At 44.0% G+C, this 13,244-nt stretch overlaps 2 protein-coding genes and 1 long non-coding RNA gene across 3 annotated transcripts; 2 read left to right on the top strand and 1 right to left on the bottom strand.

Moving 5' to 3' along the window:
* The first annotated feature begins 16 nt into the window (after positions 1-16).
* Positions 17-2,247, top strand: antkmt (adenine nucleotide translocase lysine methyltransferase). Its single transcript, XM_086133300.1, has 6 exons — positions 17-165; positions 530-696; positions 793-897; positions 1,226-1,366; positions 1,507-1,557; positions 1,713-2,247. Exons 2-6 carry the CDS (start codon positions 532-534, stop codon positions 1,944-1,946), a joined length of 696 nt encoding a protein of 231 aa, XP_085989426.1. The 5' UTR covers positions 17-165; positions 530-531; the 3' UTR covers positions 1,947-2,247.
* LOC147192586 (uncharacterized) lies at positions 596-1,324 on the bottom strand. The gene is made up of 3 exons (XR_015103234.1): positions 1,241-1,324; positions 806-923; positions 596-741 (listed from the first exon to the last, which is right to left on the bottom strand). It is a non-coding gene; the product is annotated as an uncharacterized LOC147192586 (long non-coding RNA).
* A 181-nt stretch (positions 2,248-2,428) lies between the features above and the next one.
* On the top strand, positions 2,429-13,113 carry xpo6 (exportin 6). Its single transcript, XM_086133469.1, has 24 exons — positions 2,429-3,134; positions 4,157-4,247; positions 4,658-4,770; positions 5,196-5,393; positions 5,522-5,681; positions 6,408-6,485; positions 6,584-7,106; positions 7,910-8,036; positions 8,172-8,281; positions 8,396-8,504; positions 8,605-8,697; positions 9,010-9,079; positions 9,155-9,314; positions 9,505-9,597; positions 9,859-10,003; positions 10,230-10,376; positions 10,474-10,663; positions 10,763-10,918; positions 11,088-11,202; positions 11,287-11,458; positions 11,627-11,788; positions 11,971-12,069; positions 12,158-12,388; positions 12,495-13,113. Exons 1-24 carry the CDS (start codon positions 3,132-3,134, stop codon positions 12,594-12,596), a joined length of 3,447 nt encoding a protein of 1,148 aa, XP_085989595.1. The 5' UTR covers positions 2,429-3,131; the 3' UTR covers positions 12,597-13,113.
* Positions 13,114-13,244: the final 131 nt, after the last annotated feature.

Here is a 13,244-nt window from a genome sequence, read left to right as displayed (position 1 = left end):
CACCTTCCTAATGTGTCCGTACTAAGGGAGGTCAATGGAGATGAATTGTAATGCGTTCTCTCAGTGTAAATTTAGGATGTTTTTTAAAATATTTTTCCATCTGACATGTTAACCTACGAGGGGAAAAACATAAGCCCCAGACTGCCAGCCTTTTTGTCACATAAGGTAACTTATTATCATAGTTTTTATTTGAACGGACGTTAACACGTTTGTACATATGTTGTTTCTACTCCTACCTGTACACAAAGTAACCCGTAGTCTCCCTCACCAATGCTGGTGTAGTAGTAGCTTCATAATTACAACAAATATAGATACAAAGTTTTAGGCTATGAATATAGTATAATCAAAATACAAGGGGGTAGGCGAGGATGATCAATTGAGACGTGACAAACCTTAGGATCCCAAAATTGCAGCTGCATAATAAAAATGTTGTGCATAATTCAATTAAAACTTCACTCCTGTATGCATTAAATCTCTCACCTGTAAAAAAAAAAAAAGCACTCATCACAACCTTACTGCTGTTTTGCAGAAATGGATGATGATGATGCCCCAGACGATGCATTTTCTGAGCTCAAGACAAGGGAACTCCGATGTTGGGATGTTGCCCAGATTGCTGTTGGAACTGGTCTCGCCGTTTACGCCATGTGGGTCGGAGTCCTCCAGCCAGGCTTCCGCCAAGTCCCATTGAGGTTACAGGTATGGTCTCGTGTACATCGTTCATTGTAGTCGTATGTACATAGGCTTGAGAGAGACATAACTGTTATCTAAGCTATTCTTGAATATGTCCCCCAGGTACCGTACATACCTGCCAGTCGTGCCCAAGTGCGCAATGTCATGGCATTGCTCAGAGGTCGAAAGGGGGTTCTTGTGGATTTAGGATCCGGTGACGGTCGCATTGTAAGTGCATCATACCAGCAAACCTGCTTGATTTACAGAGGACTTGAGTAAGCAACCGTAGCTGAAACAAAGTGGACAGTTCAACTGGCTTTTCAATGACTATAAGAGGGGTTTTTTTTTGTGTGTGGGGGGGGGGGGGGGTATTTGAGATTGTGTCATTGGTGGGAGAGGTTTTATGATGATTGTGAGAGGTATTTTGATGTGTGTGGGTGAGAGAGAGAGGGAAGCAAATGTTTTTGTTTTTTAACTTAACCACTTCATAGCAGTGCATTTGCTCCTGCTAATGAGAAAGAGGTTGAATTATTGTCCTTGAAATATTTCATTGAAGGTCTTGGAGGCGCACCGACAAGGCTTCACATCTGCTGTTGGCTATGAGCTCAACCCCTGGCTGATTCGCTTGGCCCGCTTCCATGCGTGGAGAGCAGGTCAACATGGCAACGTGTCCTACCGAAGAGAAGATTTATGGAAGGTTTGACAATTTTTGTTATGATTTGGGCTTTATGATTGGAATGGTTTCAGTACTACTGCAAACAAAAAATGTCAACTCGATTTTTGAGAGATGCTAGTCTGCTTCATATTTACAATCTACTTTTTTTTTTATCCTTGCAGGTGGACTTGACAGAATGCAAGAATATTACCGTGTTTTTAGCTCCTAGTGTGGTAAGTAGAACAAACCGCAGCAATTACACGCCAATTTAAATCTAAATTGCAAAAATGGCTCCTATATCTCAATCAGTAAATTTGTAAATCGGCGTTAGATTGTATTTGTTGGAATTGTATTTAATGTTGTGTTCCATCGTTGTATTTCCACTTAGCTTTCGCTATTGCAGAAGAAAATGGAGGCCGAGCTTCCTGACGATGCCTTGGTGGTTGCTGGCCGTTTTCCCATCCCTGATTGGACACCCTGCAGAACTGAGGGACATGGTGTCGACAGAGCCTGGGCTTACAACATGAAAGCACAAAGACAGCTCACTCCAAATAAAATGCTGAAGTCTACTGATGGGCACCTTGACAAGATATCGAAAGAAACACAAACACCACTTGAGTGATCATAGAAGGTTGCCCTCCAAAAGGACACACATAACTATATTCTATGATGTAAATATTGTTATTTTAAAGACTTTTAGCTGAGTGAATGCATCGTGGGTAAATCCACATAACATAAATGTCATCATTGCATTGCCCAGTTTGTGTAAAGTAAAAATGCTTCAGTTAGTCTCTGAAAAAAAAGGTTACCCTCATTGTCTTGTACAGTCAAATAATGTATCTTATTCAGTAAGAATGTTTCCTAAAAGAAGTGGGACAACTTATTCTGTTATTGTCAAATTATTGGTAAAGGTCCAAATGACATTACTGTGATTTTGTACTTGTTTTCAAATAGAACAGCTCAAGTGTATAACTTTGAAAGGAAATACAGGATGTCGACGATTTTACTACCCTGGGTAGCTTGACACTAAGTGCCTTCGGATAGTTGATTTCTGCTTCAAAATAGGAAGTGGCCAACTGAGCTCAGTCTTTTAATCGAAACAAATTCCTGCGCCGCCCCAAGCGTAGAAGGGGCCAACAACAGGCACTATCGCACTGAGCCTGTCAATTATTCCGAAATTGTCTACATAACAATTTGAACTTGCACGCTTTTTAAATTACCAGCGGTTACGTCAAGTTGTCGCGAGCACCAGCCTTGGAAGCATGTCTACGTCTGGCAAACTACCACGGCGAACGAAAACGATGCCTTCATCCTTCTAGAAAAGCTAGTGAGTTAGCCACTGCAACGTTAGCATTTGGCTAAACTGACGCTCGCGTCGCGATACTTGATCCAGAAACACAAAAAGCTAAGGAGCGTTGCACATGTTCCAAGGTTGGGACCAGCGATGAATGTCAGCCAAAAAGAAATGGTTTGAAAAAACGAACGGGTTATGAAATCACACGATCATGGAGAACATTTGCACGTAGTATGCTTTATTCATCACATGATCAGTAATCCAGCACGAGTATAAATCGAGCGAGGCTAAATGTTTTCCTTTTTTGGGGGCAAAGTGATTGTCAATGTTTTGGTCGTGGAATCGCGAATCAAAGCGAGCAGACCATGACGAATCCCCTTTGCTGTTACGTTAGCGAGCTACACCTTCGCTAACGCTAGCTGCAAATTTTGGCTAGCTCGGTAAATTATTGTCTTATTAGCGCAATTAATCCGAGACGAACACAACTGAGGGACACAACCGACGCAGCCCAACATGGTAAGTACAGTATACCCACACTTTATGTATTTGGGCAACGTGTCCTCTTCCTACCGTTATGCTAAGAGCTAACGTGGGACTTAAATGTGCCTCTTTTTGACCAACGAAACAACAACAAAATGAGTTTTTTAAATAGTTAAATTTATTTACATAAAACCAATGCTTTTTGGATAATTAGGTCGAAGCAGCCGGTTTGGTCGTGTAACGGTTTGCATGTAATTCATGGGATGTGACCGCTCCTTAGGCCAATTCCACAACAAGACGCCCATCTTGCAAATCTAAACACTTCCTTAGTCGTGTTGAGCCCCGGCAAGTTATGGCCCATGGGAGGAATTTGGACCCGCATGCCACAGGAGCGCCTCTTTAAAAACCTCACCTCTGTCTTGTTTTATCATTCTGAACGGTGACAATCAATACATGGTAACAAGATTGACGTTTCGTTTGGAAATTTAATGTGTCCTCGCGGTATGTTAGCAAGTACTGCACTGCGCTGGTTTGGCTCAGTGTGTCCGAAAAGAGTATTTGAAATCCAAATTGGGAGTAATCCCCCTGGATTCCACAACAATTTCCCAGCCTACTGTACCACACTTATATGCTCTGCAGAAATTAATCTTCCAGGATTCCAGCACGGACATGTTCTTCTCGGCCTGGAAATATCAGATGTTCAGGGCATTGGCAGATGTGCCATGGTGAAGCAGCCACAAGTTGTCCTGCAACAATTCTAGCCTCCTCTCACGAAATAGTTGTTACAGGGTTGGAAAAAAAATCACTGAATGAAATAGCCAAATTGCAATACAGTACCGACAGCTTTTGTGAATTAGCTGTTCTCTGTTTGCAGCCATGTTGTTTGTGCATGCACAGCATTTTCAGACCCAAACTCCACTGTGGATTACAAATTGAATATGCCAGACACTCCTGAATTATATTTGAGAGGCTGCGTCCTGTACCTCTGATTTGCAGCACTTATTGTTAGGTCCTTTGTTTTATTTAGCACTCTTTGTTGCCTTATCGCTATTCATCAGGCTTCAGAGGAGGCGTCGCTGCATGCACTGGAGAGCCTGATGACCGAGTTCTTTCACAGCTGCACAACCAATGAAAGAAAACGAGAAATAGGTATGTGCCCTTTGCATCAGAGCAGATTGTTAAAGAGTGGAACCTCATGAGTAGGGATGTAATGATTGTGGTAATGTTAAAATTGTCACAATATCGTTGGCATCCTGTTATGATATTAAAAGCAGCACATATCCGCCCAAAAAACATTACTTTTCACCCACAAAGACATGACATTAAAAAACGTGGGAAAAAAATCTACCGCGCTTGTAGACCACAATACTGGTGAAATCATTTTTTTGCTTTTTAAATACAGATGCGTTTGTCAACCTACTTACCGTGCTTGTTGACGTTCACAATTGTTTGCATTGCTTTTGTAATTCACTTCCCCCACTATCTGCGTGTTCAAATGAAGTGTCGCAGTACACCTTTGGTGGTTATCAGTGATCACCGCCACTTCCTTGTTTCTGCAGAAGAGTTGCTGAATAACTTTGCACAGCAGACTGGAGCGTGGCGCCATTGCTTGTTCTTCCTCTCTAATACCCGGAATGAGTATGTCATGATGTACAGTCTCACAGTATTTGAAGTAAGTTCTTTTTTTCTGTAGGGGGTTTAAAGTAGAGCAATACAGTGGAGCATGTGGTTCCTTGGCGCCTTTTTTATGTGGTCCGCTAAAGCAAATCGTGGGCGTCAACTTCCACGATGCTTGCTGAAATCCGTACCGAAATGCCAAATTCTCGTGTAATAAATAATGTTGAGATTTTGTAATAATTTAACAACAAACAAATAGTTGACTGATTTCATAACTAGTAGGCCATCAATTTTTTTGTGATTTGATGATGAAGCCTTCATTTGATTTCTGTCGTCGTGGCCCTCCGAGCAATGCAAGGTTCCTGATTCTTGCATCTCAGCTCAGATAGGCTTTTGTTGACAATCACAGCCCACGAGTTAGTAATCAGGGTGGCCTCATTTCCCTAAGTTGTGTCATTCGACTGTCTTGTTGGCTTTCAGAACCTGGTAAACAAGATGTGGATCGGTTTAGCTTCGCAAGACAAAATGGAGATTCGCAGCTGTTTGCCCAAACTCTTACTTGAACACCACAAATCGGTGCCCTATTTCATCCGCAATAAACTCTGCAAAGTCATTGTGGACATTGGTCGCCAGGACTGGCCAATGTTCTATCACGATTTCTTTACAAACACGCTTCAGGTAAGCCTTGGTGATGTTCAATGGTCCGCCTCCAAATTGATTCAACAATCTTGTGGAAAATTTGTGCAGTCTCTTAAAAGTACCGTAACATTTCTGTTTGTTTGTTTTTTGGGGGATGTGATTTGTAGTTGATCCAGTCCCCCGCTTTGGCACAGTTAGGCTTGATCATGCTGAAAACCACATCAGAGGAACTCGCATGTCCTCGGGAAGACTTGAGTGTTGCCAGAAAAGACGAACTGCGGAAACTGCTGCTGGATCAGGTACCGACAATGCTTGGACTGTTGACAGGTAAGCACTTTTTTACACATTGGAGGTTCCTCTCATGAAAATCCTACCCATATACTAATACCGAGACGTTTGATTGTCCCGACTTACCATATATGTGTACATGTACTTAAATGTTCAAATATTTATAGATAAGATCCACTGCTCAGCTACAGAAAAACGATAACCGCATACCGTGGGCAAAGTCACGATATGTGTGTAACCCCAAGCGCTGAATGTGCAGTATCTATGTTTTTGGAGGACACAAATTCACAAACTCCTCACACACTTAAAATAAACCATCAACGCAAGGGGGAGAAATTGCTGCTGTTTGTGTACTTTGGAGACTGGTGTTGTGGCGGCCATGACACGCTCTTCTTCCCTAAAGCACAGCCTCCTGATTTAGAGGTGCTGGTGAGCGATGTTTGCCACCCTGTGGTTACAACCGGTATTACATCTCTCAATGACTCAGCAACAGTTAACAGTTTTTATTTTCAGAAATTAATTGAGGGAATTTTACCGTTCCCCTCCTTATTGGAGAACAGAAGATTGTGCGCAAAAGTATTGAAACATCAAACAGACAAGTGTGGGTCGCCAGTTGCCAGGGTAATGTCATTTCAGATCATGTCAATATGAGCTCCGTCACAGAACAAATGAAAGATTTATTTGTATTTGTGGATTGTTTGGTTTGGAGTCATAGTGCTGGTATACAAAATTTTAACTGGCTTGACCACCTGACCTCATTTTTAGGCATCCTGGAGACTTACTGGGACAAGCACAGCATCATCGCTTCCACGCCGCCGCCCTCACCCACATCAGGAGAATGCGGTGAGTGGATCGTCTCCCTGGGAGACGTTGACTGTAAGTTGTAAACAACTGTCATTGTGTGTTGATCATTTTCCTTTTGTGTCTTTTCAATCTTCCAGTGGAACTTTTGGGCACTTTGTTTCAGGGTAGTCAGTACTCAAAGCTTCTGTGCCAGCCCATGGCAGCACTCGACAACGAGAGCCAGCATCTCTGTTGTCTCGTTTTGGAGTGCTTGGCCCACCTGTTCAGCTGGATTCCCCTGTCCATCAACATCACACCCACTCTGCTGGCATCCATCTTCCACTTTGCACGCTTCGGCTGCGATCTTCGGGTGAAAGCCAAGTCCGGCCCTTTCATCTCCTCGACCTCGTCTTCTTCTAACGGGCACCTCAACGCCGGGACAATGCCGCCCTCGTCAAACGGCGGAGGCCGACAAAGTGAGGCTAGCAAGGTTGATCGCTCCCGCCTCGGCGTACTTGCCATGACCTGCGTCAACGAGCTGGTGTCCAAGAACTGTGTGCCCATGGACTTTGAGGAGTACCTGTTGCGCATGTTCCAGCAGACTTTCTTTCTTCTACAGAGGCTCACTCGTGAGAATAACGCTCATACAGTCAAGAGTCGGCTCCAGGAAATTGACGAGAGGTTTGTTTTGGACCCCTTGGACAAAGGGGTCCAACAGTTATTTTTGCTTTTATATTCTCAATGCAACTCTTAAGTAGAATACCATGACAATGTCAATCAACAGTTAGTGTTTTCTGGTGCTTCATCAATGAACCGACCAACACATTTTCACGTAAATATTAATTGTACACCTTTCAGTGAGTCATCCAGTCGATTGGTCAGTTCGTGCGTCAAACTCCTGTTGTGAATTTTACCGTTCCCCTCCTTATTGGAGAACAGAAGATTGTGCGCAAAAGTATTGAAACATCAAACAGACGAAAATGTCCATTAACAAGTTCCCAGAATGTTCAAATTAAGTTGACCCGTATAGGTTATAGTGTTTTTTTTTAATTCACTTTTAAGATTGCTTTGAGTTGTTATTTAGTGGTCTCTCAACAGATTGTTTTTCAACATGGTCGTATGTTCAGAAGGTGTCACATGCGTGCCATTCTAACATCCTCTTTTAGTTGTGTATCAGCACAAAAAAACTCTACATAATGTTTGTGACTTATGTGGTGAGCATGTTTGCTTCACAATCATGTTTTCTGGGGTTGAAGTTGGGTCGTCTCCAAGTGACACGTGACCCTGAACGGGGATAAGTGGTCGAAAAATTGACAGATGTGAAATTCCACTTGAACTTTAATTTTAGCACGTTAAATCATCCAGTCCTGTTGAAAGCAGAAATCTTCACTCTGCACGTCATCTTCTTGCAAGATGAGTTTGAATTAAATCACTTCAATTAATCTGTTTTCTTTTTCTTTTTTTCTCTCTCTTTTGTCTTCCAGCTACTTGGAAAAGTTCACAGATTTCCTGCATCTGTTCGTCAGTGTTCACTTGAGGCGGATTGAGTCTAGTCCTCAGTTTCCAATTGTAGAATTTCTTGCCCTGCTCTTCAAGTACACCTTCAACCAGGTAAGCATCTTTCCAATCGGCTTTGTTGTTGTTCTTCTGTCGGCATGAGCGGTATCTATTTTTCATATTTGGCGCACGACGTCGACCGGTCCATAACGATGAGCTTGGTTTCTTCTCTCTCGCTTTTTACGCCAGCCTACCCACGAGGGCTACTTTTCCTGTTTGGATATATGGAGTGTCTTTTTGGATTTTCTTACAACCAAAATCAAAAGCAGACTAGCCGACAGAGAAAGTGTTCTCAACAGGTAACCCTTCAGTCCAAAAAAAAAAAAAAAAGCATTTATGTCCTCCGCTCGTTCCTTTTGCCTGAGGGCACTAACATGTAATTGATTTGGATTCCTCTGTCGTTTTGGTCGCAGGTACAAAGATGCCTTAGTCCTTCTGTTGAGAGAAGTTCTGAATCGCATCCAGTTTCGATACAATCAGGTTCAATTAGAAGAACTGGATGATGAGACGCTGGATGATGATGTAAGAACACGCCGCCGCGCATCCATGCCAGTTTCTCTCCGCGGAGGAATCTCAGATTGTACTCCAGTGTGTCCTGATGTCTTTTATTTGGTAACCACAGCAACAGACTGAATGGCAAAAGTACCTGCGTCAGAGTCTGGAGGTTGTTGCCAAGGTGATGGAGCTGCTGCCTTCTCATGCATTTTCTACTTTGGTAAGAAATGTAGACGGATGTCGTGCGCATGAATTCCCTCGATGTCAATGTTGGGCGAAACCAATGTTTATGTTTGACCTCGATCCTATCGGCCAAGTGCGATTGGCTTTATAAAGCCTTTTGGGATGTCGAAACGTCTCGTGTCAATTTCTGGATCGACTTATTATTATTTATTTTTTTTTATCGCATACCATCCGACAAAATACTTCAAACAAATGATGGCCACTGACTGTCGATGTCGATTTCTGTCACAGATAAATTAGTTGTAAAAATGAAAATGCAAGTCTAGCAATCACTTGTTCTCCCCTTCAGTTTCCCATTCTTCAAGAAAACTTGGATGTGTACTTGGGTCTGCGGCAGTTTGTCGTCACCACCGGCACAAGTAAGAAACCAGCGACCTCATTGTGTGCGGTTGCGGCCCGGTTGCAAATCTCAAATCTAAACTCGACCATTCCAGTTCGCAGGCTGAACATCACCGCCGAGAACGACTGCCGCCGACTTCACTGCTCTCTCAGGGACCTCAGCTCCCTTCTCCAAGCCGTGGGGCGCCTGGCCGAACATTTCATCGGGGAGATTTTCGCATCACGTTTCAATGACGCCCTTGCAGTTGTTGAGAGGTCTCTGTGGTCTTCTTTTTACAGAATTCCAAAAGTGTGATTTTGATTCTGTTTGAGCTGAAAAGTCTACGCCGGATTGAACTTAATGCATTTAACTCTTGCTTCTATGATCAATTTTTTTTTTAAAGGGTCTCTCTAATTTGTGATTATTTTGCTCAAAGTAAAAACAAACTCAACTATCATTTCTCAGGCTGGTAGAAGTGACTTGCTACGGGTCTCAGACCAGCTTGTACGACCTGGAAACCGCCGTGCCTTCTGTACTCAAACCAGACCTCATTGATGTGTAAGTATTGAACGAAAAGCATGTATACACAAGTTCGACCTCAAAAGGTGTGCCTAGTCGCGTGCAAATTCCTACAGATAGACAAAATCCCATTAATCTGTCAACACGATTTAGCTTATTGACATACACTGTAAATTGGGGCTGGGCAATATGGCTTTAAACTTTTTATTTTCTCCCTCAAATGTGTACGAAAGCACATTCATCAATGACATTTAAAATGTTCGGTTTGTTTACGTGTGCGCGTGTGTGTGTGCGCTACAGACATGCACAGGCCCTTGCAGCTTTGCAAGCCTACTCTCATTGGCTTGCGCAGTTCTACAGTGAGGTCCACAGTCAAAACCAGAGGCAGTTTGTCAACCTTATAACGTCTGCAGTCGATGCCAGTTGCCCCCTCATCACCGCGAAGGTAACATTTCCCGCTCGTACTTAAAACAATTTACCCCTCTCGTTATTTATACAGATGAGCCATTTGGCAGTCATGTCAAAAAATGTCTTCTTGACAAAGATAACAATTCAAGGTTTTGAATGAGAAGTTCATTTTTCCATGTCTGAGAAATTAACATTTCATTGTTTCGTTGTTTTACATGGTGTCCTTTTTGGTGTTGTCTAACAATTGTTGTTGTTGTGTGCAGGTACCGGAAAAGTTACTGCTGTGCGCGTGCCATCTGATGGTTTCCATAACCTTGACGGTGCGACCTGTGTTTCTGGCGTCTCTGCCTGCTGTTCAGAACATCTTTAACCTCATCACTGAGAATCAGACTCACAGGCTCCCCCTAGAGGTGAATACCTCTTACTCCTTTTGAACATGACCAATCGCTGAGCTTCTGATCTGCTACACTGGATGGATTGATTTTTATTTTTTATGCCCGGTTGCAGGCTCACCTGCTCGTGTGTCGGGCTTTATCCAACATGCTGCTCCTCCCGTGGCCAAATTTATCAGAGAACGAGCAGCAGTGGCAGACACGGTCCGGCAGTCACGCCAGCATGCTGGCGGCCCTCACCAGGGAATATCGGATGCTAAGAGGGACGGTGAACTTAACTCCGCGGCGACCTGAAATGCAAGACTGTAGGTCGTTCTTCCCTTTTACCGCCGAATGTACTTTATCCTGCCCTGATATCATTTTATTCCTATTTCTTCCCCCCCTCTTGTCTTTCTTTTAATCAGTGAAAGCAGTCATACATCAGACCTTGCCTGTCCTTCGAGACATAGTCGACAGCATCTCTGGCGAGTCCACCAAATCTCGTCAGATCTGTTACCAGAGTTTGCAGGAGTCGGTCCAAGTGTCCCTCAGCCTTTTCCCCGTGTTTATTCAGCAGCCAGGTCAGTGCATCTCTCTTTCTCAACTCCTTTTGTCTTGGCGTGGCGCAACGAAACGCTACCGAGCTTCCTCACCCACCGCTCGTACGACCGTTCAAAGCAGGCGCAATATCGTTTCAAAGGCCGCGGGAAGCAAAGATGGTTTTCCAGATGGTCCCCTTTTGTCTTTCAGATGTGACGGATGAGATGTTGGCCTTCTTCTTGACGCTGTTTCAGGCGCTGCGAGTCCAGATGGGCGTTGCCTTCACCGGACAGATCCTCCACACATTCCTCAGCTTGTTCACCAGGTTTGAAAAATCTCTCTTTGTTAGTTGTAGGTGAAGTTGGACTAGGTCGGTATTTTGAGAGATAAACACTTGTGTATGTTTTAGGGAACAGCTGGCAGCCAGTATTTTGCAGGAGGGCAGCGCGGGTTGCCGAGTGGTACAGAAGTTCTTGAAAATCCTGCAGGTGGTGGTACAGGAACCCGGTCAGGCTTTCAAACCCTTTCTGCCCAGCATTCTCTCTCTCTGCATGGAGCAGGTCTATCCGGTTGTGGCAGAGGTCAGTGAATTTCATCTGTTGTCGTTTATGCACGCAGCAATACTTGGGCAACGTTTAAAATGTCCAAAAGTGGCATGAGCGTAATTTTCGAAAGGCAAAATATCCGTCGACTATAAATGTTTGCTCCTGTTCCATTCGTCTTTTTTTTTTTTTTTTTTTTTTTGGCAGCGATCCTCTCCTGATGTCAAAGCGGAGATGTTTGAGCTTTTATACCAAATACTTCACCAAAACTGGCGGTACTTTTTTAAAACTTCGATTCTGACAAGTGTCCAAAGAGGAGCCCCCGAGGACGCCATGGAGAACGAGGCCCAGTTCACGGCTGCCATGCAGGTAAACGGCCACGCCGCCGACCGCCTCGAGCAAACACTTTTTGCGGTCATCTAGAACAGAAACAAACAATTTCCCACAGACGCACTGAAATGTTGTCGAACTCCTCCTGCTCTCGTGATGACGAAGATGTTTCAAAAAGGACATCATGTTCCAACTCGTGCTTTTAATCGTCTCCGTCACAGGCTTTCGGCCAGTCTTTCCTGCAGTCCGACATCCACATCTTCAAGCAGAATCTCTCCTATTTGGAGACCCTCAACAGCAAGCACAAGTTGTACCACAGAGTAAGGAGCAGCGGTCGTAGCAGAACTGAAGTTGCCACTCGCGCCTCTTCGTCCAGCTAATCCACGCTCGTGCTTGTCATCCCTCTAGAAGCTTTTCCGGACCTCGATGCTCTTCCACTTCATCAACGTGCTGCTGCAGGTCCTCCTCCACAAAAGTCACGACCTTCTCCAGGAGGAAATCACCCTGGCCATTTACAACATGGCCTCTGTGGACTTTGATGCCTTTTACTCAGCCTTCATGCCGGAGTTCCTCAACAGCTGCCAGGGTGTGGACACCAACCAGCGAGCCGTCCTCGCACGCAACTTCAAGATAGAACAGGTCCGAAACAAACAACCCGAAACGACACTCTTTTGGTTTGCCGCTTGAGTCGTGTTTAGAAACACGTCTACGGCTTCACAACTTTAACGTCGCTTTCTTTTCGAAGGACCTGCCGTCCTTCACTCAAAGCGTGCAGCGGCTGGTGAACGACCTTCGCTACTACAGACTGTGCAACAGCAGCTTGCCCACCGGCACGATCAAGCTATAGCGCGACTGAACCACTTCACGATGCATCCAGGACGTTCAAGGATTGCCTGTGCTGACCACTTTGCCCAACACTCCAAACTCGGCTTTGGCTCGCGTGTTCAAAGTTGTAGGAAGGTTGAGGATGCTGCTGTTTTTTTGATTTCTACTGTAGACATTTGGCGCATCGTTGTTTCTGTTGTTGTTTAAAGCAGCGCCCACCATATGTCGCCAATGATTCATTGGCAGAAAATGTTTAAGCTGGTCTACAGTTGTTGGGTTTTTTTTCGCCCTAGACCCGGACCAGTCTGAGCCAGGCCTTCTTTCCCTCGCCTCTGCCGCGGAGCCGAGCTGGGACTGAGCACTTTGAACTCATTTTGAGTTTTTGTAATGTCTGCTTCTATTCATTTTTTTGCCTTCAGGTTTTTTCATCTCCAAAGGAGACTGACTCTCACCTTAAAATCTTTCGCATCATTCCATTCTGAAAGAGAAAACTTGCTTGATTTAATAATTAAAGTGCTTTTTTTTTTGTAAATACAAAATGTGTGATTTATTGAACACAAAATTGTCTACAACCGACCCGCCCTCGCATCACCAACTGACATATTAAGTAGAACAGATAAAATGAGTATTTAATTAGCCTTTGATTTTGTCTTGTAAATTTTTAAAACAT

This window comes from Hippocampus guttulatus, chromosome 16, assembly GCF_054856545.1.
Source record: "Hippocampus guttulatus isolate MCC_2025c chromosome 16, RoL_Hgut_1.0, whole genome shotgun sequence".
Classification (NCBI taxonomy): Eukaryota; Metazoa; Chordata; class Actinopteri; order Syngnathiformes; family Syngnathidae; genus Hippocampus; species Hippocampus guttulatus.
Note: the sequence above shows the minus strand (reverse complement) of the source record. Positions and strands in the feature narration are given on the sequence as shown.